The sequence below is a fragment of the Bos taurus genome, chromosome 7 (genome assembly GCF_002263795.3).
Source record: "Bos taurus isolate L1 Dominette 01449 registration number 42190680 breed Hereford chromosome 7, ARS-UCD2.0, whole genome shotgun sequence".
NCBI classification, from domain to species: Eukaryota; Metazoa; Chordata; class Mammalia; order Artiodactyla; family Bovidae; genus Bos; species Bos taurus.
Window position 1 is genome coordinate 22,900,395 of NC_037334.1, and position 20,807 is coordinate 22,921,201.

A 20,807-nucleotide genomic window follows, 5' to 3' on the forward strand; every position below is an offset into this window, starting at 1 on the left:
GACTCAGAGTGCAAAGGTCATATCCTTATATAATTGGAGTCTTAGAGGACAGGAGGGAATAACTATATTATTATAAGTAAGAGATTTTTCCAAAACCAAAAAGATGTCATCTCACAGATTTTAAAACTCTACAGGATGAACATAAACTCTAACAGGATAAATACAAGCTAATGCATAAGCACATCATAGTAAAACTATTGAAAACAAAAGTAAAGAGAAAGTGGTAAAGCTAGAAAGACAGAAGAAAAAAAAAAAAACACTTCTAAAGGAGCAATGGTAAAATATAGTAATTTTACCTTCATTAGTTACAGAATTTGAAGGTTTTCACGTAGATGCTAAGAAAATGTTTCATTAGTAGACCAGAACTCATTTTACTAAAAGAAAATTTTTCAGGCAGAAGTGGATCTCAGATGGAAGCACAGAGATGTGGTACAAAGGACAGTGGACAGAATAAATATACGGGTACATGTAAATGTGTGTTGGGCTTCCCTGGTAGCTCAGGGAGTGCAGAATCCGCCTGCAATGCAGAAGACCTGGGTTCAGTCCCTGGGTTGGGAAGATCCTGTGGGGAAGGAAATAGCAACCCACTCCAGTATTCTTGCCTGGAAAATCCCATGGACAGAGGAGCCTGGTGGGCTACAGTCCATGGGGTTGAAAAGAGTCAGGCACGACTGAATAACTAACACTTTTTGCTTTCAAATGTGTGTTGCCTGCAGGTGTGCTTTTTTTTTTTTAATTGCATATTCCTAATATTTTTTTTTAATTGAAGGTTTGTAGCAGCCCCACATCAAGCTGGTCCATTGGTGCCACTTTTTATTATTATATTTGTTTCAGTGATCAGTGATCAGTGATCTTTGATGTTACTATTATGCTTGTTTTGGGACATCATGAACCACAGCCATTAAGATGGTCGATGAATGTTGTGTTTTGACTGCTCTACCAAACTGACTGTTCCCCCACCTCTCTTCTTATGCCCAGGCTTCCCTCTTCCCTAAGACACAACAATATTGAAATTAGGTCAGTTAACAACCCCACTATAGCCTCTAAGTGCTCAAGTGAAAGGAACAGTTGTCCATCTCTCACATTAAATCAAAAGCTGGAAATGATTAAGCTTAGTGAGGAGGGCATGTTGAAATTAAGATAGGCTGAAAGCTAGGCTTCTTGTGCCAAACACTTAGCCAAGTTGTGATGGCAAAGGACAAGTTCTCAAAGGAAATGAAAAATCTTAACAGTGAACATACGAACAGTAAGAAAATGAAACTGCTTTATTGCTTATAAGGTGAAAGTTTTAGTGGCCTGTAGAGAATATCAGACCAACTATGACAGTCCCTTAAGCCAAAACATAATCTAGTGCAAGGTCCGAACTGTCTTTAATTCTGTGAATTCTTCTTTTAACTAAAAGGCTAAAAGAATTGAGAAAGCTACAGAAGATACGTTTGAAGCTAGTAGAGGTTGGTTCATGAAGTTTAGGGAAACAAATAGTTTATATAGAGAACACTATATCAACAGTAGAATGCATCTGCTTTTCAAGTACACATGGAATATTTTTAAAAGTTGACCATAGGTGGAACATCAGGCTCAAAAAAGATTTAAAATTTTACAATTTATAGTTTTTGACCACCATGGAATTAATTTAAAAAACAATTACAAAAACAGAACTACAACAGAATACAACTTTTGAAATTTAGGAGTGTATATTAAATCACTTGTCAAAAAAGAATCACTGTGAAAATGAGAAAATATTCTTAGCTGAATGAGGATGACATATCAAAACGTGGAATTCAGCTTACATCATTCTTGCTGAGCAAGAAAGGTAGCATTTAAACCTTAATGCTATGAGGATTAAAGGTTGACAGTACATGAGCTTTCACATCATGAAATTAGAGAGCAGCAAACTATACCTATAACATAAATGAGAAGCAACGAAATAATAAAGATAAATATTAAAATCAATGACCTGTCAAGCAGACTTAAGAATCAGCAAGGTGTAAGTTGGTTCTCCAAAAAGAATAATAAAATTGATAAATCCCTATCAAAAGTAATGAAGAACAAAACATATTACATAACCAGTGTCAGGAGTAAAAAAGAATATAGTGCTGTGGATCTAATGAACTTAAAAAAAAAAAGTAATAGAGGATATTATTAATATTTTAAGCAAATAAGTTTGAAATTTTAGAGTCAAATTCCTCAAAGTACACAGCTTAACAAAACTGGCACACACCTTTACACAAATAGAAAATCTGCATAATCCAATATCTAGAAAGAAAATGAACCTGAAATTAAAGACCTTCTCATTTAGAAATTCAGACCCACATGGTTTCACTGATAAATTTTTTAAACATTTAAAGAAGAAATGACACATGAAGTCTAACAGAAAACAGAGAAAAATTGAATATGTTTCTTTAGCCCAGTTTAATTTCTTTTAATTGAAATATTGGTGACATATAACATTGTGTAAGAGCCCAGTTTAATTTTGAAAGCAAAACCTAGCAATATTACTCAAAAGGAGTATTACAGGTCATTTTTTTTAATGGAAGTATATTTTAAAATTTTCAAATATTAGAAAATCAAATCCTAGTGATACATATATCCATACATATCATGGCAAAGTTGAATTTATTTCCAGAGTTATGGGATTGATTTAGTATTTGAAAATCAGTGTGATTCATTATATTAATATCATTAGGGGAAAAAGTGAGATGATCATCTCTATAGATAGAAAAACAATCACTTGATAATACTCAAAGTTCATTCATGAGGACTTTTAAAACTTTTAGCAAGCTAGGAAAAGAGGGGAACGTTCAGAACCTTATCAAAAGTATCCACACAAACCTACAGTAAACATTCAGAACCTTCTCCTGGCACTTGGGAACATGTTAGAGCTCCCCAATTCCAAATCCAATGTCTAAAAAACCTTACAGAGTGCATTTCGGCAAGAGGAAAAGATTTTAAATGAAAATATAAAACTGTCACAAATGATGTGATTTGCATATAGAAAATCAAAAACTGCATGTGAACTCTAGGAATTAATAATCATTTCAGCAAGGTCTTTCAGTACTTGTTCATATACAGAAATCAATTCTATTTGTATTTATGAGTAATAAAATATTAGAAAAATAGAATTTAGTAAGCAAATCACTTACGTCAAAACATCCATATACATCAGAATAAATCTAACAAAAGTATAGGAGATCTCTATGCAGAAAACCATAAAAAAAATTTGGGCTCTTCCTTAGCACTAAGTCAATTGAAAGAATCCATTTTTATGATATAAATTATCTCCATATTGATATAAAATTCAGTATAATCCCCATGAAAATCCTAGCAGATTGTCTTATGGAGATTAAGAAATTGACCTGACATAAAATTGGGTTGACCAAAAAGTTTGTCTGGGTTTTCCCATAATGTCTTACAGAAAAACTCGAACTTTTTGGCCAACCCAATGTTTATGTCAGGTAATAGTTTCTACAGTAACTGTATTTAATACTGAGCTTCGCAGGTGGCACTAGTGGTAAAGAACCTGCCTGCCAGTGCAGGAGATAAAAGAGACGCAGGTTCAATCTTTGGGTCTGGAAGATACCTTGGAGTGGGGCGTGGCAACCCACCCCAGTATTCTTGCCTGTAGAATCTCATGGACAGAGGAGCCTGGTGGGCTACAGTCCTTGGGGTCGTAGAGTCAGACACAACTGCAGTGACTATGCACACATGCATGCATATATAATACTTTAGCATAAACCAAACAAATTTTCAAAAACTTTGCTTTTAAATACTCTCAAAAAATTCAACTTGAGTAAAAAATGAGATGCCACGTCCTCAAATGAGGAGGACCTTTATCATTCATAAAGGTATTTCTTTTCCTTAGATTATCTTGTAAATTTAATTAGAGTCCAGTGAAAATTACCATCAGAATGGTGGTTGTTTTGTGCCTAATATATTTGGAACAATAAAAAAGCAAGAGCTTGAACAAACCTGAGAAAGAGGAGCTCTTTTGTGGAACCTAGTAAGTTTTAACAATAGTTAAAATAATCCAGAAAAAAAGAAAAAAAATGTACTCTTTATAAAACCAAATGAATTTAATATATGTAAAATAGTTGGTTTAATTCTACCAGGAATTTTTATTTCTGGTGACTTTGTTGTTGTTCAGTTGCTCCATTATGTCTGACTCTTCGCAACCCCATGGACTGCAGCATGCCAGGCTTCCCTGTTTTTCAGTAACTCCTGGAATTTGTTCACACATGTCCATTGAGTTGATGGTGCCATCCAGCCCTTTCATCTTGTCATCCCCTTCTCATCCTGCCCTCAGTCTTTCCCAGCATCAGTCCTTTCCAATGGGTTGGCTCTTCATGTCCGGTGGCCAAAGCATTGGAGCTTCAGTTTCAGTCCTTCCAATGAATATTCAGTTTGATTTCCTTTAGGATTCACTAGTTTGATCTCCTTGCAGTCCAAGGGACTCTCAAGAGTCCTCTCCAACACCACAGTTCAAAAGCATCAATTCTTTAGCACTCAGCCTTCTTTATGGTCCAGTTCTCACATCTGTACATGACTACTGGAAAAACCATAGCTTCGCATCTATGAACCTTTATGGGCAAAGTGATGTCTCTGCTTTTTAGGATGCTGTCTAGGTTTGTTACAGTTTTTCTTCCGAGGAGCAAGCATCTTCTAATTTCATGGCTGCAGTCACCGTCTGCAGTGAGCACAAGAAAATAAAAGTCTGTCACTGTTTCCATTTATTCCCCATCAATTTGCCCTGAAGTGATGGGACCAGATGCTGTGATCTTAGTTTTTTGAATGTTGAGTTTTAAAGCCAGCTTTTTAACTCCTCTTTTACCTTTATCAAGAGGCTTTTTAGTTCCTCTTCACTTTCTGCCATAAGGGTGGTGTCATCTGCATATCTGAGGTTATTGATATTTCTCCTGGCAATCTTGATTCTAGCTTTGCTTCATCCAGCCTGTCATTTTGCATGATGTAGTCTGCTGACTTTAAAAAACACTATTTTGTCCATGTCTTTTTAATGGGGTATCCATGAGGAGAGAAGGAGTCAGTAGTTTAATTTTTAGTAGTAATGGCAGTATTATAGAAGTTTTTTATATGTGCCTGTAGAGACACATTACACATAATTATGTGTATGTCACATGTAATTATAATTAATATATACATAAATTTATAAATCATCTATACATACATCATTAGGAACCAAGATTATGTAGTATCAGGAAATTGATGGTAACATTAATATGGTTAAAGCTATTACATATGTAAAATATACATGTGTATAGTATGAAGAGAAATGATTTGTCATTAAGATAACATTTAATTGGATGTAATTAAATTTACAAGTTGTAATTAATATAATACAGTTAATTATATATATATACACATATACATATACATATATATATATATATATAAAGATCTTTAAGAGTCATTTTTCCCCAATGACTAAGTAAAGCTATAGGGCAAAATTTGAATATATCATCATTTGTCTTAAAATTATTTCCCAGGTTGGTTCTCTTTATGAAAAAGTATGTTTCTTAGGGCTGTTCATTGAAAAAGCTTAGAAGTAGTTTTAGTAATTCTTTGTGGCTATAAGAGCAAGCCCAGATTATGGTCAGTAAATATTATTTCCCCACTAAAAGGATATAGTGAAAGTGAAAGTCGCTCAGTCGTGTCCAACTTTGTGAGTCCACGGAATTCTCCAGGCCAGAATACTGGAGTGGATAGCCTTTCCCTTCTCCAGGGGATCTTCCCAAACCAGAGATCGAACCCAGGTCTCCCATATTGCAGGCGGATTCTTTACCAACTGAGCCACCAAGGAAATAATAGATTATATATCACATGTGGAGTAGGAAATGTATTAGGCTAGCAATTCATGTCAGAAAGCAAAGAGATATCAAAAAACTATTGAGAATTTGTCAGAAGTTTGTAACTTAAAAGGGATAGCTTGACTATCAAAAAATAGTGTTAAAATTTTTTAGCAGAACATGTTAGTAACTCAGTGGTGTCTGACTCTGTGATTTCTTGGACTGTAGCCGGACATGCTCGTCTGTCCATATAATTCTCCAGGCAAGAATACTGGAATGGGTTGCCATGCCCTTCTCCAGGGGATCTTCCCAGTCCAGGGATCGAACCCGAGTCTCCTACTTTGCAGGCAGATTCTTTACTGTCTGAGCCACCAGGGCAGCTTTTAGCAAGAGGGGATATTAAAATTGATTAAAACCTTTTTTTCTACATTTGTTACAGTGATCTGTGCCTTTTTCTCCTTTGATCTCTTAATATTATTATTAACAGATTTTTAGAATTTTAAACTACCCTTTGTTATTGTACCACTTAAAGGCTGTGGTGTAATTTAACAGATACAAACCCCATAACACAGACCATGAGTGTTAATGGTAACACTATTTTCAACATTGAGTAGTCTGTTTTTAGTGATGGGGAATGTGCTGTGCTTAGTTGTTAAGTTGTGTCCAACTCTGTGATCCCATGGACTGCACTCTGCCAGGCTCCTCTGCCCATGGGATTTCCCAGGCAAGAATACTGAAGTGAATTGCCATTTCCGTCTCCAGGGGGTCTTGCCAACGGGGAGGTCAAATCTATATCTCCTGCATTGGCAAGCGGATTCTTTACCACTGAACCACCGGGAAAGCCCCTTACATACCCAGTAAAGGCTTGACCTGAGCTATTTGTTTTATTTTTTCTGTTCTTCTAGGCTTAACTTGATAACTGAGTTTAGGATTCTTGCATTCATTATTTCATAGTGAGATGTTACCTTGTGATTTAATTTCTAGGACTCTCTTTTCATTTATGTATTCAGATTCTGAGGGCCTTGGGGCTTCAGAGGTGGCTTAGTGGTAAAGAATCTATCTGCTAATGCAGGAGACTTTGGTTTGATCCCTTGGTCGGGAAGATTTACTGGAGAAAAAAATGGCAACACACTGTAGTATTCTCGTCTGGAAAATCCCATGGACCAGAGGAGCCTGGCAAACTACAGTCCGTGGGTTGCATAGAGTCGGACTCGTCTTAGCAACTAAACAACAACAATTTCTGTGGGCCTTAGAACTTGAAGGCTGTTAATTCTTTTTCTGCATTTGGTGGAATATTTATTTTTTTAACCTGAAAAGATTCTTCCATTTACATCCATTGTGATTGCTAAAAAATCTAGAGCATTGGCTCTAGAGCACGTGGTCTTAGTTACCCCAGAGTGTGTGATCTTAATTCCTTAACCAGTGACTAAACCCACATTCCCTGTGCTTGAAGGTGGATTCTCAACCACTGAACCACCAGGGAAGTCCCTTTCATGGACATTTTAGAATAGCGTAGTAAATATAATCTCAGTTATTTTCTCTTTGGACATCATCTTCATTTTTCTATTATCACCTTCTTAAACTTTGTTTAAATATGTTAAATATTTTCAGCTAATTCTCTGTATTTCTTAAGATTTTTTTTTTCTTCTTTTTCATCTCATTCTGACTTTGTACTCCATACTGCTATTTTTTAGCTCTGTTTTCCTAATTCACTAATTCTCTGTTTAGTTACTTCTTAAAAAATGTTGACTTAAAAAATGCACAATGTGAGGGTTTTGAGTTAAGTTTTATTTGGGCAAAATGAGGACTATAACCCAGGAGATAGCACCTCAGATAGCTCTGAGAAACTGCTCCAAAGAGGCAGGGAGGAAGGTCAGTATGTTTGTGATTTGGGTGAAGGGAGAATACGTGCAATCAAGCATGTGTTTTTGTGCAGAAGCTTTCTGCTAGTCGTGAGGAACAGACTGGCTCCTCTAGTCTGCTAGAGGAGTTAGTCTGAAGCTCCTCATGAAGGATGTTAGTGTTTTTCTGGATATGAGGTACAAGAATTGGGCTCATAAAATTGGCTGCTATAAGTATCTGACTATCTAAAGACCTATTCTGCTTCATTTTTCTTTTTTACTTTCTCTCTCTCACTTTGGGTAATTTCTCTTGACTTGATTGCATCAGGTCTAGTGATCAAAGGCATTCTTCATCTTCAGTACCATGTTTTTGTTTCTGACATTTTCATTTTGCTCTAATACCTTTCTTATGTCTGCTCCGTCTGTCTAGTTATATTGTCCACATTTTCTGCTGAACCATTACCATATTAATTATGATCTGGGTCTTTCTTAATTTTCATCGATTGCTCTGTTGATTGCTTTGTCTCTTGGCAGTGGATTGAGTAGTTTTTTTAAAATTGTTTCTATTTTTATGTGAGTTGCTGCTGCTGCTAAGTAGCTTCAGTCGTGTCCGACTCTGTGCGATCCCATAGACGGCAGCCCACCAGGCTCCCCTGTCCCTGGGGTTCTCCAGGCAAGAACACTGGAGTGGGTTGCCATTTCCTTCTCCAATGCATGAAAGTGAAAAGTGAAAGGGAAGTCGCTCAGTCGTGTCTGACTCTTAGTGACCCCATGGACTGCAGCCCATGAGGCTCCTCCATCCATGGGATTTTCCAGGCAAGAGTACTGGAGTGGGGTGCCATTGCCTTCTCCTTATGTGAGTTAGTGTTTTGTATTTGATACTAAATATTGTGTATTAGGGTAGTAAAGACAGAAGATAGCGTTTAGGCCTGGAGAGGAGCACACCTCTTCTGAAAGAATTGAGCTAGATCAGTAGTTTCAGTTTTCTCTATTGTTACTTTTGTGTTCAGGGCTGAGACTGGTTTTTTGAAAAATTTTTCTGAGTGTTCCTGTTCCACCCTCACTTTTAGGCCTTCTCTGTGCTCTGTGTTTCAGACAGGATATATCTCCATGTTCTCATCCTTCTTTCTAATGTAGACGGCTATTTCTTGTTACTCGGTATTTGCTACCTGACGGTGGGGAGGGAGGGCACTTGGGGAGGATTTTTTTTTTCTGGTCTTTATCTGTTTGGTTGCTGTTTATAATCTCTGGCTCATTTTCAAGTTTTTGTTTGTTTAAAGTTGTTTTTTTCTTTATCATAGCTTTATATTTTCTGATACTTCCAATATATTGGAATTTTTGCAGATGTGATTCTGCTGCCTTTTCTGTCCATAGTTGTTCATCATGTCTCTTAGGTTTTGTTGTAGTTGAGGTTGTGTTTTTTTTTTTCTTTCTGTTTTTAGTTTTGGGGTTTTCATGGGGGGCAGTTATTTGTGACTTCACATGGCTTGAACTTTTAGGTGTGGGGATTCTTTGAGGTTTGGGTTAAAGTTGCATTCTTACAAAGAGGTTTTAGATTTGTTTTTGTCTCTTGCATGTATGTACAAGTTTTCTTATACACTTAAAGTATAATGAATTAAAACTGTAGACCTGCGTTAAGGATGGCCTCTGTCTTGAATTTCCCCCACCCTCAGCAGGTCTTTTCTCAGTGCCAAGCAGTTTTTCTTCCTCTCTTCTTCAGGATAGACTTATACCTTGCATTGAGGATGTAGCTCTTTGAGATGAGTGAGTCTCTTGTGCATTCCCTGTCTTTGGTGGATTCTCTAACCATCCAAGAGGAAAGGCTTGCCTTTAAAGTTGAGAAATCATCTGGTAGATTGGGTCTGTGTTCCTAGCCTGCTTCCTGGTATTTTGCCTTCACTTCATTCTTTGCATTAGGATTCCTACTTTTGTGCCATTTCCGTATGTGTGTACGAGATTTCACTTTTTAAATCTAATCTCACATTTCAGTTGTATTCAGCGAGAGTTTAATCATTTATACATTGTTTGCTTTTTTCTTTTCATTTGGTACTTTCTCCCACATTTTTTGAGACTTAGAAACTCCTTTCCTAATTTTAATTTACTACTGTTTCTATCTTGAAAATCCTTTATCATTTAAATCACTTTTTGCTAGATAAATGGTAGATATTAAAAGATCTAAGAATCATTATACTGGAATTTCACCTAAATAATCTAGCATATCCTGTAGGATAGGATGGTATGGAGGCAGTAAACTTTTTAGTCACACTTACTTTTTGAATTGTTACTCATCCATTTGTGTGAAGTAAAAAGCTTTATGAGGCTCCATAGCATCTGTTAACAGAAAGAGTAGCTATGTTGTGAGCCTTAAAGAATATAATAGTTTCTGTTACTTGGCCTAGTGTAGTGATGTAGTAAATAAGATCATTTTTTTAAAGAGGAAATTTAATCTCAAAGAGGTGACATGTATTTGCTGCCTGTACAAAATTCTGTAGTTTTGAATTAGATTGTCAACCCCTGTGTCTTCTGGATTTTACCTTTCAGAAAAATAATATTCAGTAAGTTATTCTGCCTGCCTGTGTATTTGTTGAGCATCTTATGCATACTTGAAAGGGCTTTAAATCTTTAGGGAGAAAGAAAGAATTTAATGCCCATTTTGGCAAACATTTTTAATAAGTGAGCAAAGATGAATATAAATATAATGCAGTTCTTATATTAGAGAACTTGTAGTGAGGTGGGCTTATCTAATAATTATGGCTAATATACTTAGTGCTGTAGAAGGGTGGTACCTTCTTGGGGCAGAGGTAGGGTTAGTTGAACTGGGTTATGAGGTATATATAGCTTGCCAAGATTTTAGCAGAGGAGGAGTGACTTTTAGGCAGAAATAATACAAATGAATGCAAAGGCCTGAAAGCAGTTCTATTTATGAGAACTCTGGGTAGGGTACAGTAGTAAAGCAGTCAAAGGAATGTCTCTTGTGGTTATTGAAGAGATGGCAATTGAGATGTTCTTACATGATGGTAGTATTTCAGCATATGAAGATAAAATGGATAGGATAACGGAAATTGAAATAGGTAAAGTTGCTTGGCAGAATGTAACTTATTTATGTATCAGTTCAGTTCAGTCGCTCAGTCATGTCTGACACTTTGTGACCCCACGGACTGTAGCATGCCAGGCCTCCCTCTCCGTCACCAACTCCTGGGATTTATTCAGATTCATGTCCCATCAAGTCGGTGATGCCATCCAACCATCTCATCCTCTGTTATCCCCTTCTCCTCCCACCTTTAATCGTTCCCAGCATCAGGGTCTTTTCAAATGAATCAGTTCTTCGCATCAGGTGGCCAAAGTAGGGAACCATGAATAGTCAAAGTGGCTTGACTGCTACTTACTCCTGAACACTCACATTGGAAACAGAACAGTTTAGACATTGATTCTTCCTGAGAAATCATCAGGAAGTTTTGCATACCTCATTGGAGCTTTTATGTGAAAGGACTTTTTGTGGGGAGGAGGATGTGGGAGTAGTTTCTCCAGACTTCTTGTGTAAGATAAAGTGCTAAAAATATTTCAGCAATGGAGCAAATATGGCTTGGGATATCAAATGTAATAGTTTAAAATTTATTTGGTATCCATTAGAGGTCCATTGTAGCATTTTGAACAGGGGACGACATACTGTTTTATCTAGGTGATTTACCTGACCGTGCCAGATGGAATTGGAGAAGATCATGAGAGAAGCAGTAAGTTTAGGACTGAAGTGATTAAGACTTGACTAAGGAATGGTGATGGTGGGAATGAAAAAAAAAGGCATCATGAAAGGGATTTCTAAAAAAACCATTTGACAGTTTTGAAGAAATGATTGAAGATAAGATTTGGAAGACAAGCAGAGGAGTTGGAAATGTTGAAATTTCATTCTTGGATGACTAGGAAATTTTTGATATCAGCAAGTGATACAACATTAGCAGGAGAAGTAATTGTGGGAAAAAGCTGAAATTGTTGTTTGTTATTTATTGAATGTGAGGTTAATTATATAAGTCTACTTTAGAACATGTCAGTATACCTTTGCAAAAGTGATTTTTAAAAAATTATTATGTAATTTGTAATTTTTAGTAGATCGGCAGATAGTCTTTTTCTTTCCTTCCAGTTTTATTGAGGGATAATAATAAATATTTATTTTATTATCCTTCCAGTTTTATTTATTGTATATGTAAATTTATACATATACAACTGTGTAAGTTTAAGGCATGATGATTTGACTTACATCATGAAGTGATAAAGCACAATAAATTTAATGACTGACCATCATCTCATGTAGATAGAAAGTTAAGTAGAAAAAAATGTTTTTCTTGTAATGAGAACGCTTAGGATTTACTTTTAACAGCTTTCATATATAACACGTGTGTCACTGAGTTGTATACAATAGTGTTTATCGTGTTGACATCACATCCCTAGTACTTATTTGCCTTATAACTGGAAGTCCCTCCTTTTTTTTCTTTTTTTAAATCTATTTATTTTAATTGGAGGATAATTAAAATATTGTGATGGTTTTTGTCATACATCACAGTCGGACACAACTGAAGCAACTTAGCAGCAGCAGCAGCAGTATGAATCAACCATAGTTATACATGTGTCCCTTCCATTCTGAAGCCCCCTTCCACCTCCCCCTACCCTATCCCTCCAGGCTGTCACAGAGCACTTGTTTTGGGTGCCCTGCGTCATACATCAAACTCACACTGGCTATCTATTTTACATATGGTAGCATATATGTCTCAGTGCTATTCTCTCAAATCATCCCACCTCTCCTTCTCCCACCGAGTCTAAAGGTCTGTTCTCTATATCTGTGTTTCCTTTGCTACTCTGCATGTAGGATCACTGATACCATCTTTCTAGATTCCATATATATGCATTAATTTACAGTATTTGTCTTTCTCTTTCTGACTTGCTTCACTTTGTTTAATAGTCTCTAGATTCATCTGCCTCATTAAAACTGACTAAAATGTGTTCCTTTTTATAGCTTTTGAGTAATATTCCTTTTGCATTCTCATCCTTTTGACTAATACTCCATTTTGTATATGTATGACAACTTCCTTACCCATTCATCTGCTAGTAGACATCTAGGTTGCTTCCATGTCCTAGCTATTGTAAATAGTGCTGCAGTGAACATTGGGATACATGTGATGTGTCTTTTCCAATTCTGGTTTCCTCAGGGTACATGCCCAGTAGTGGGATTGCTGAATTGTGTGGTAGTTTTATTCCTAGTTTTTTTAAGGAAACTTCATACTGTTCTGCATAGTGGTTTTATCAGTTTGTGTACCAGCAGTGTAAGAGAGCTCCCTTTTCTCTGCAACCTCTCCAGCATTTATTGTTTGTAGACTTTTTGATAATAGCCATTCTGACCAGTGTGAGATGATTCCTCACTGTGGTTTTGATTTGCATTTCTCTAATAGTAAGCGATGTTGAGCATTTTTTCATGTGTTTATTGGCCATCTGTATGTCATCTGTTTAGGTCTTCTGCCCACTTTTTTGATTGGCTTGTTTGTTTTTCTGATATTAAGCTGCATAAGCTGCTTGCATGTTTTGGAGATTAATTCTCTGCAGATGTTTCCATTGTTATTTTCTCCCATTCTGAGTGCCATCTTTTCACCTTGCTTATTGTTTCCTTTGTTGTGCAAAATCTGTTAAGCTTAATTAGGTCCCATTTGTTTGTATTTATTTCCATTACTCTGGGTTGTGAGTCATAGATGATCTTGCTGTAATTTATATGAGAGAATGTTCTGCCTATATTTTCTTCTAAGAGTTTTATAGCTTCTAGTCTTACATTTAGGTCTTTAACCCATTTAGAGTTTATTTTGGTGTATGGTGTTAGAAAGTGTTCTAATTTCATTCTTTTACATGTAGTTCACCAGTTTGCCCACACCACTTGTTGAAGAAGCTGTCTTTTCTCCATTGTATATTTTTGCCTCTTTTGTCAAAGTTAAGGTGTCCATAGGTGCAAGGATTCATCTCCAGGCTTTCTGTTTTGTTCCATTGATCTATTTTTCTATTTTGTGCCAGTACCATACTGTTTTGTTGACTGTAGCTTTGTAATATAGTCTGAATTTGGGAAGGTTGATTCCTCCAGTTCCATTCTTCTCCCCTTAGCCCACATCTCTGGGAACCACAAATCTGATCTCTTTTACTGTGAGTTTGTTTGTTTTTGAAGTAAAATCAACCCAGAACACTTAGGTTGAACTAACATAAGTGTTAGGTTAGTTCCTCTTACCCAAAGTAGTGATTTGGTATTTCTATACATTTCAAAATAATCACCACAATAAGTCCTATTACCATCTGTCACCATACAATGTTCTTACATATTTATTGACTATATTCTTCTCCCTGTGCATTTCATATCCATGAGTCATTTATTTTACAGCTGGATGTTTGTACCTGTTAATATCCCTCAGCTATTTCTATCCTTCCCATCCTCCCCTCCCTTGGCAATATAGTCTTGTATCAGTGGCATAAGTTTTGGAAACAGGCTTGTATTCTAGATCACCTTTAATAAGTCACTGTTACGAGACCTGGAAGTCACTGATCATTTTGGATTTTCCCTTGTTCGCCTTTAAATTGGAAATAGTAATACCTGAGTACGTCAAGGCTGTATATTGTCACCCTGCATATTTAACTTATGCAGAGTACATCATGAGAAATGCTGGGCTGGAAGAAGCACAAGCTGGAATCAAGATTTCCAGGAGAAATATCAGTAACCTCAGATATGCAGATGACACCACCCTTACGGCAGAAAGTGAAGAGGAACTAAAAAGCCTCTTGATGAAAGTGAAAGAGGAGAGTGAAAAAGTTGGCTTCAAGCTAAACATTCAGAAAACAAAGATCATGGCATCTAGTCCCATTACTTCATAGATGAGGAAATAGATGGGGAAACAGTGTCAGACTTTATTTTTTTGGGCTCCAAAATCACTGCGGATGGTGATTGCAGCCATGAAATTAAAAGACGCTTACTCCTTGGAAGGAAAGTTATGACCAACCTAGATAGCATATTAAAAAGCAGAGACATTACTTTGCCAACAAAGGTCCATCTAGTCAAGGCTGTGGTTTTTCCAGTGGTCATATATGGATGTGAGAGTTGGACTGTGAAGAAAGCTGAGTGCCGAAGAATTGATGCTTTTGAACTGTGGTGTTGGAGAAGACTCTTGAGAGTCCCTTGGACTGCAAGGAGATCCAACCAGTCCATCCTAAAGGAGATCAGTCCTGGGTGTTCATTGGAAGGATTGATGCTGAAGCTGAAACTCCAGTACTTTGGCCACCTCATGCGAAGAGTTGACTCATTGGAAAAGACCCTGATGCTGGGAGGGATTGGGGGCAGGAGGAGAAAGGGACGACAGAGGATGAGATGGCTGGATGGCATCACGGACTTGATGGACATGAGTTTGGGTCAACTCCGGGAGATGGTGATGGACAGGGAGGCCTGGCGTGCTGTGATTCATGAGGTCGCAAAGAGTCGGACACAACTGAGCAACTGAACTGAACTGAATACCTGATTACAAGGCTGCTGTGTAAACTGTATAGTATAATGTGTATGCATGCTGGCCTAAAGCCCTCAGTAAATGTTAGTTTTCCCTTCCTCCTTAGAAGATGCCACCCTTAGTTACTCTTGACTATTTTCACACATTAAGGTGGACATCAAAGAATAACACATAAAGCATTTTTGTTTCATTGTTTAGCATTTCACTGAAGGCATAACCATGATTGTTTGCTAAATATGTGTATAACCAGGCAGTTTGTAATTAGACTAACTTAGATGTTGTGATTATTGGATGTGTAGGTGTAGTTAACAGCCTTCATTTCTGGTAAGTGACTTCACTTAGGAGGATGTATGCTCATGTAAGCAAGAGAGACTATTTCCTGGGAGGAAACTGTGGTCTCTAGATCTTTATAATGTCACCTTTAATCTTTTTGTACTCATGAGCATTGTCCTGTACAGACTATTTTCTTGAGGCAGTTTCTTGCTTGAAGTAAATGAAGTCTCCTTATGAGCCTGTTTAAACTCCACAGACTGTCAGTAATATGGAAAAATTGGATGTTTAATCAGGAATCTGAACATGTGTTTCAGGTAGAGAATTCCAAAGATAATGAAGATAATATTCTACAAAGAGAAATTCCTGCCAGACAGTCTCGAAGAAGATTTCGGAAAATTAATTGTAAAGGAGAACGCCAGACTATTACTGATGATGTGGATATTAACAGCTATCTTTCTGTGAGTATATTTAGGAATATTTCATTGATGTTCGTTAATGTTCATATACAGTATGAACATACATATTTTTGGTAATATCAGCATATATTTTTGGTAATATCAACACTTGGGGCTCTACAGATAAAAGTTTGGGGCACATAAAAGATATCTATATAATTTTTAAAAATGTTTCTGTTGTGTTGGCTTTGATAGAAATACTCTTACCAGTTGGGTATTTGTTTTTGTTTAAATGGTGTAAAAGAATTTCTTTAATGTATCTTTTTAGACGTGCTTGTGGATTTTCTTACCTTTCTGTTGCTTGAATGGTGTGCCCTGAGTGTATGTGTGCCCGGAGAACTCAGAAAATAGACTCATTTGGGAGCTTTTTTTCTTTTATACACTAAGGCATACAAAAGAAATAAAATGTCAGTTCTCCCCTTCATGTGTGGGACAGTTATGCTACTGTATGCTCATGCAGAAATACGTGCAAGTGTTAAAGGTATGTTTTCACAGACAAATACTGAAAGATGATGAAATAAACAAGTTCCATAAAACCAGAAAATCTTTTTAAGTCTTTAATATTGTAATGATAGATGCTGCTTTTCAGATTGAAAAGTATTGGGTTGGCCAAAAAGTTTTTTCAGGATTTCCCATATGATCTTACGGGAAAAACTTGAACAGACTTTTTGACTGACCCAATAGTTGAATCAAGGAATAAGGATAATTTAAGAAAGAATAAATCCAGGTGTGTTTTATAAGTTTTCAAAGGAAACTTGATCCCCCAAAATATAAAAACAGCCTAGAGATTTAGGGTATCAAAATTCCCAAGGGTATATGTTCTTTTGGTTGTCAGAAATTCATTCCATTTTAGGAATAAGGAGGATTATTTAAGGAGTTGTTTGTGTTAGAGTGTTAAATTTGAGCAGCTGTAAGGATTTAGGCATTATTTGCCTAATTTCTTTGATTGAGCACATTCTGACAACAAGCCATAACATATGAAGTAGTCCTCAAATTTTTTATTACATAAAGTTCATTTCCTGTTTTTATTAATGATTTTTTCATTTTGTTTTTTGGCTGTACCATTTAGTTTGCAGATCAGGGATTGAACTGGGGACCATGGCAGTGAAAGTGTTGAGTCTTAACCACTGGACTGCCAGGGAATTCCCACTTTTTATATAGTAACTTTCCCTGTCACTAATTAATTTTAGCTAATTCAAGTTTTAATTAAGTTTGGACTTAATACACAAATGATTCTTGTCTATTTTTGAAAAATTAAAAGTTGATTAGTCCCATCACTCACTTATGGAACTACTAATGACATTTTGTACATTCTTGGATAGAACTTTCTGGGTCTTTTGTGGTTCCATATGAATTTTAGGATTTTTCCCCTAATTCTATGAAGAATTTCCTATGTATTTTGGTAGAGATTGCATTAGATCTATAGATTGCTTTGGATAGTGTGGCTATTTTAACAATATTAATTCTTCCAGTCTAAGAGCATGAGCTATCTTTCCACTTCTTTGCATCATCTTCATTTTCCTTTATCAGTGTTTTATAGTTATCAGTGTATAGGTCATTTACTTCTTGGTTAAATTTATTCTTAGGTATTTTGCTTTTTTAACAATTTTAAACAGGATTTTTTTTCCTGTTTCTTTGATATTTCATTGCTAGTGTAAAGAAATGAAACCATTAATCTTGTATACTACCACCTTGCCAGATATATTTATTGGTTCTAAAAGGGTTTGTGTGTGGAAAATTTAGGGCTCTTTATAGAAAGTATCATGTCATCTGAAAATAGTAACAGTTTTACCTCTTCCCTTCCAGTTTGGATACCTTTTATTTTTTTCCTTGTCTTATTTCTATGTCTGGGACTTCCAATAGTGTATTGTCCAGAAGTGGTGAGTGGGCATCCTCATATTATTCCTGAATTTAGTGGGAAGATTTTCAGCTTTCCACTGTTGAGTGTGATGGAGTTGTCATAAATGACTCTTGTTATGTTGAGCTATGTTCTCTCTCTACCCTTTTTGGTGAGAGTTTTTGCACGAAAGAATGTTGAATTTTGTCAAATGCTTTTTTTTTCCCATCATTTTTTTTTTCCTCTCCTTTCGTTTAGTGTGGTATATCACAGTGATTGATTCATGTATGTTGAACCATCCTTGAAACCCTGAAATGAATCCAGCTTCATCTTTCTATATGATCCTTTTTATATATTTTTGGATTTGATTTGCTAATATTTTTTTAGGGTTTTAACAACTGTGTTCATCAAAGATATTGGCCTGTAATTTTCTTTTCTTGTAGTATATTTGGCTGGTTTTGATAGCAGTGTGATTGTGGCTTACTACAGTGAATTTGGCAGTGTTCCTCCTATTTTGAAATAGTTAGATAAGGATGGGTATAAGTTTTAATAGCAAAAATCTTAATCAGTATTGATACAGTAGATAATTGGTTTTATGACTACCATGCTGCTGCTACTGCTAAGTTGCTTCAGTCGTGTCTGACTGTGCAGCCCCATAGACGGCAGCCCACCAGGCTCCCCCGTCCATAGGATCTTTGTTTCTTTTGTGGGTATTATCAGCAGTTCAGAGAGATCAGGAGGAATAATTTTTTTAAAAAAATATTTAATTTATTTATTTGACTACACCAGGTCTTAGTTGAGGCACATGCATGTTCAGTCTTAACTTGAGGCGTGTGGGGTCCCCAACCAGGGATTGAACTTGGGCCCCTTGCATTGGGAGCATGGAGTTTTTAGCCACTGGACCACCATGTAAGTCCCAGAATCATTATACAAGATAGCGGTGGAAATTTGACAGTTTCTTTTTGCACTTGCGAACCATCACTTTTTCTTGCTAGAGTGCTGAAAGTCAAAAATTCTTAAAGGTGTATGGAATATTTTGTTACAGTAGTTTTCTTAAGTATCATTAATCCAAACCTGTACATCACATTTTATGAGCATTAAAAATTTTGCATGTGTTTGAAAGATACTTTCTAAATGAATGCCTAGAATGATTGAAAAAAATTATTTATTCTTATGAAATATTTTCAGGCTGTTCATGTACATTGCTTTGTATAAAGATGAGAAGCACACTCTAAACTTGAAAAGTTTTTTCTTTTTTAATGTTAAAAGAGCACTTCTATAACAGTAGTAACATCATTTAAACTACTTTGGGTATTTCTCTCAGAGCTCACAACACATTTAAATATCTTCAAATATTCTCAGTGATTTCAGAACTTTAATCTTTGGGGAGGATGTACTTGATATTTGAAAATAGCATAGCGGTGATTGGGAGCAATATTCAGTGAATAGGATGAGTAATTAAGACAAATGAAAATAGTCTTTTATTTAGATGAGCCATCTCTCTGAATTCTTCTTTCATTTACTATGCGATTGGGGCATTTTGTCTGAACTGTTAATGCTTTGGTTGCTTTACCTCTAAAAATGAGGATGATGATATTGAGTTTGCTTGTCTTGCATGATGGTGCTTATAGAACATATGTGCACACTCAAGGTTTAATCAGTTAATGATATCTCTAGGTTCTTCCTCTCAGATGTTTTGTGCCCTTACCTCAGTTTCCCCATGTCATTGTCTTAGTGTTCACTGTCATTCTTTTTAGAAATGTTGTAGTAGCATCTCCCAGCAACACCCCCCCGACCAACCTTTATTGTAAAAGCAATAATTTTTCATTTTTAGAAGTTGAGAATTTTTTTAATTGAAAAGTATTATATAATTTCTGCATTTAAAAATATCGCTTAATCATTTTATTTCAAGTTCTGTTTTTCTCTTCTCTCTGGTGTGTACTCCTAGCCCTATTCTTTATGTACTTTACTATCCCCTGCTACCAAATAATTCATTCATTTTACTTTTATCAGTCCTAAAAGAATCTTTTAACAGTGTTATTTCTTTTAAACTCTTAAGTCTTTTTATGGCCTACTACCACCTATTAGAAAGTCTAATGATCTAGAACGTTTATCTGGTATGTAGTCTAAACTAGTTCTGTATAATAGAACTTTCTGCAATGATGCAAATGTTTTATATCTGTGGTTTCCAAACTGATAGTAACCAGCCACATGTGGCTTTTGAGCATTTAAAATGTGGCTGGTATGACTGAGGATTTTAATTTAAAATTAAAATTTTTAATTTAAATAATTTATATCATCTCATGGGAGGAATCCATGATTTTTTCTTGGTAGGATTAGGTATACATATCTACATTGCTGTAGTAGCCCATGTATATACCTGTTACCATTTATTAGACTACATTGTACTTTTTTTTATTCAAATGTCTGTTTCTCCCATCAGAGTGTACATGCTTTGAAAATGTGAACCATCATGCTTACATTCTTCAGAGCATATTGCCTGTTAAAGAAAATAGAGTGCCTGTTTTTATAAGATTGTTGAGGTTTCTTGTGTAACTTTGGGCAAGTTGTGTATCCTTCTTAGTGATTTTTTATGTATAAGAGGCTCTGCTCAGTGTCTCATGCATTGAAAAACATGCAGTAATGTCAACAATTCCTGTTTCTGTTACTATTATTTAAAATACTCAAAAAAAATCTTTGTTCCTGTTCCTAACAAATTAATTTTATTATTTATTGATTCCTGGCTATAAAACATGTTTACCAAAATATGTATAAATGAAAGGATAACTGAAAAATGTAAGATAAAATATCAAAGGGAGAAAAAAGGTAGGAAATATAAAATCAGGCAGGCAGCAATCAGCCAGCTATGCTTTTCACAATTTTCTTGTAGCCTGTACTTGCTATGGTTCACTTTAAATAATATATTTTTTCAACCCTACAAAATAGAGTGCTTATATAAATGTATATGAAAGTCACTGAATTAATTGCCTTACTACATATAATAATAAATGACTAGAAGCCAATTAAATGATGACAAAGGATGTCTGCCGGAAACTGATGACTGGTTTTGGAATTATTAACTTGAA

General features: G+C 35.8%; 1 protein-coding gene across 6 annotated transcripts in view; it reads left to right on the forward strand.

Annotated features, from left to right (window-relative positions):
* Window positions 1-20,807, forward strand: part of RAPGEF6 (Rap guanine nucleotide exchange factor 6) — a 228,779-nt gene that overhangs the window by 74,107 nt on the left and 133,865 nt on the right. For all 6 annotated transcript variants that reach the window (XM_003586275.6, XM_002688965.7, XM_024995044.2 and 3 more), the window contains one exon: window positions 15,744-15,887. In XM_003586275.6, coding sequence (XP_003586323.2) covers window positions 15,744-15,887 — 144 coding nt within the window. The remainder of the gene's footprint in view (window positions 1-15,743; window positions 15,888-20,807) is intronic.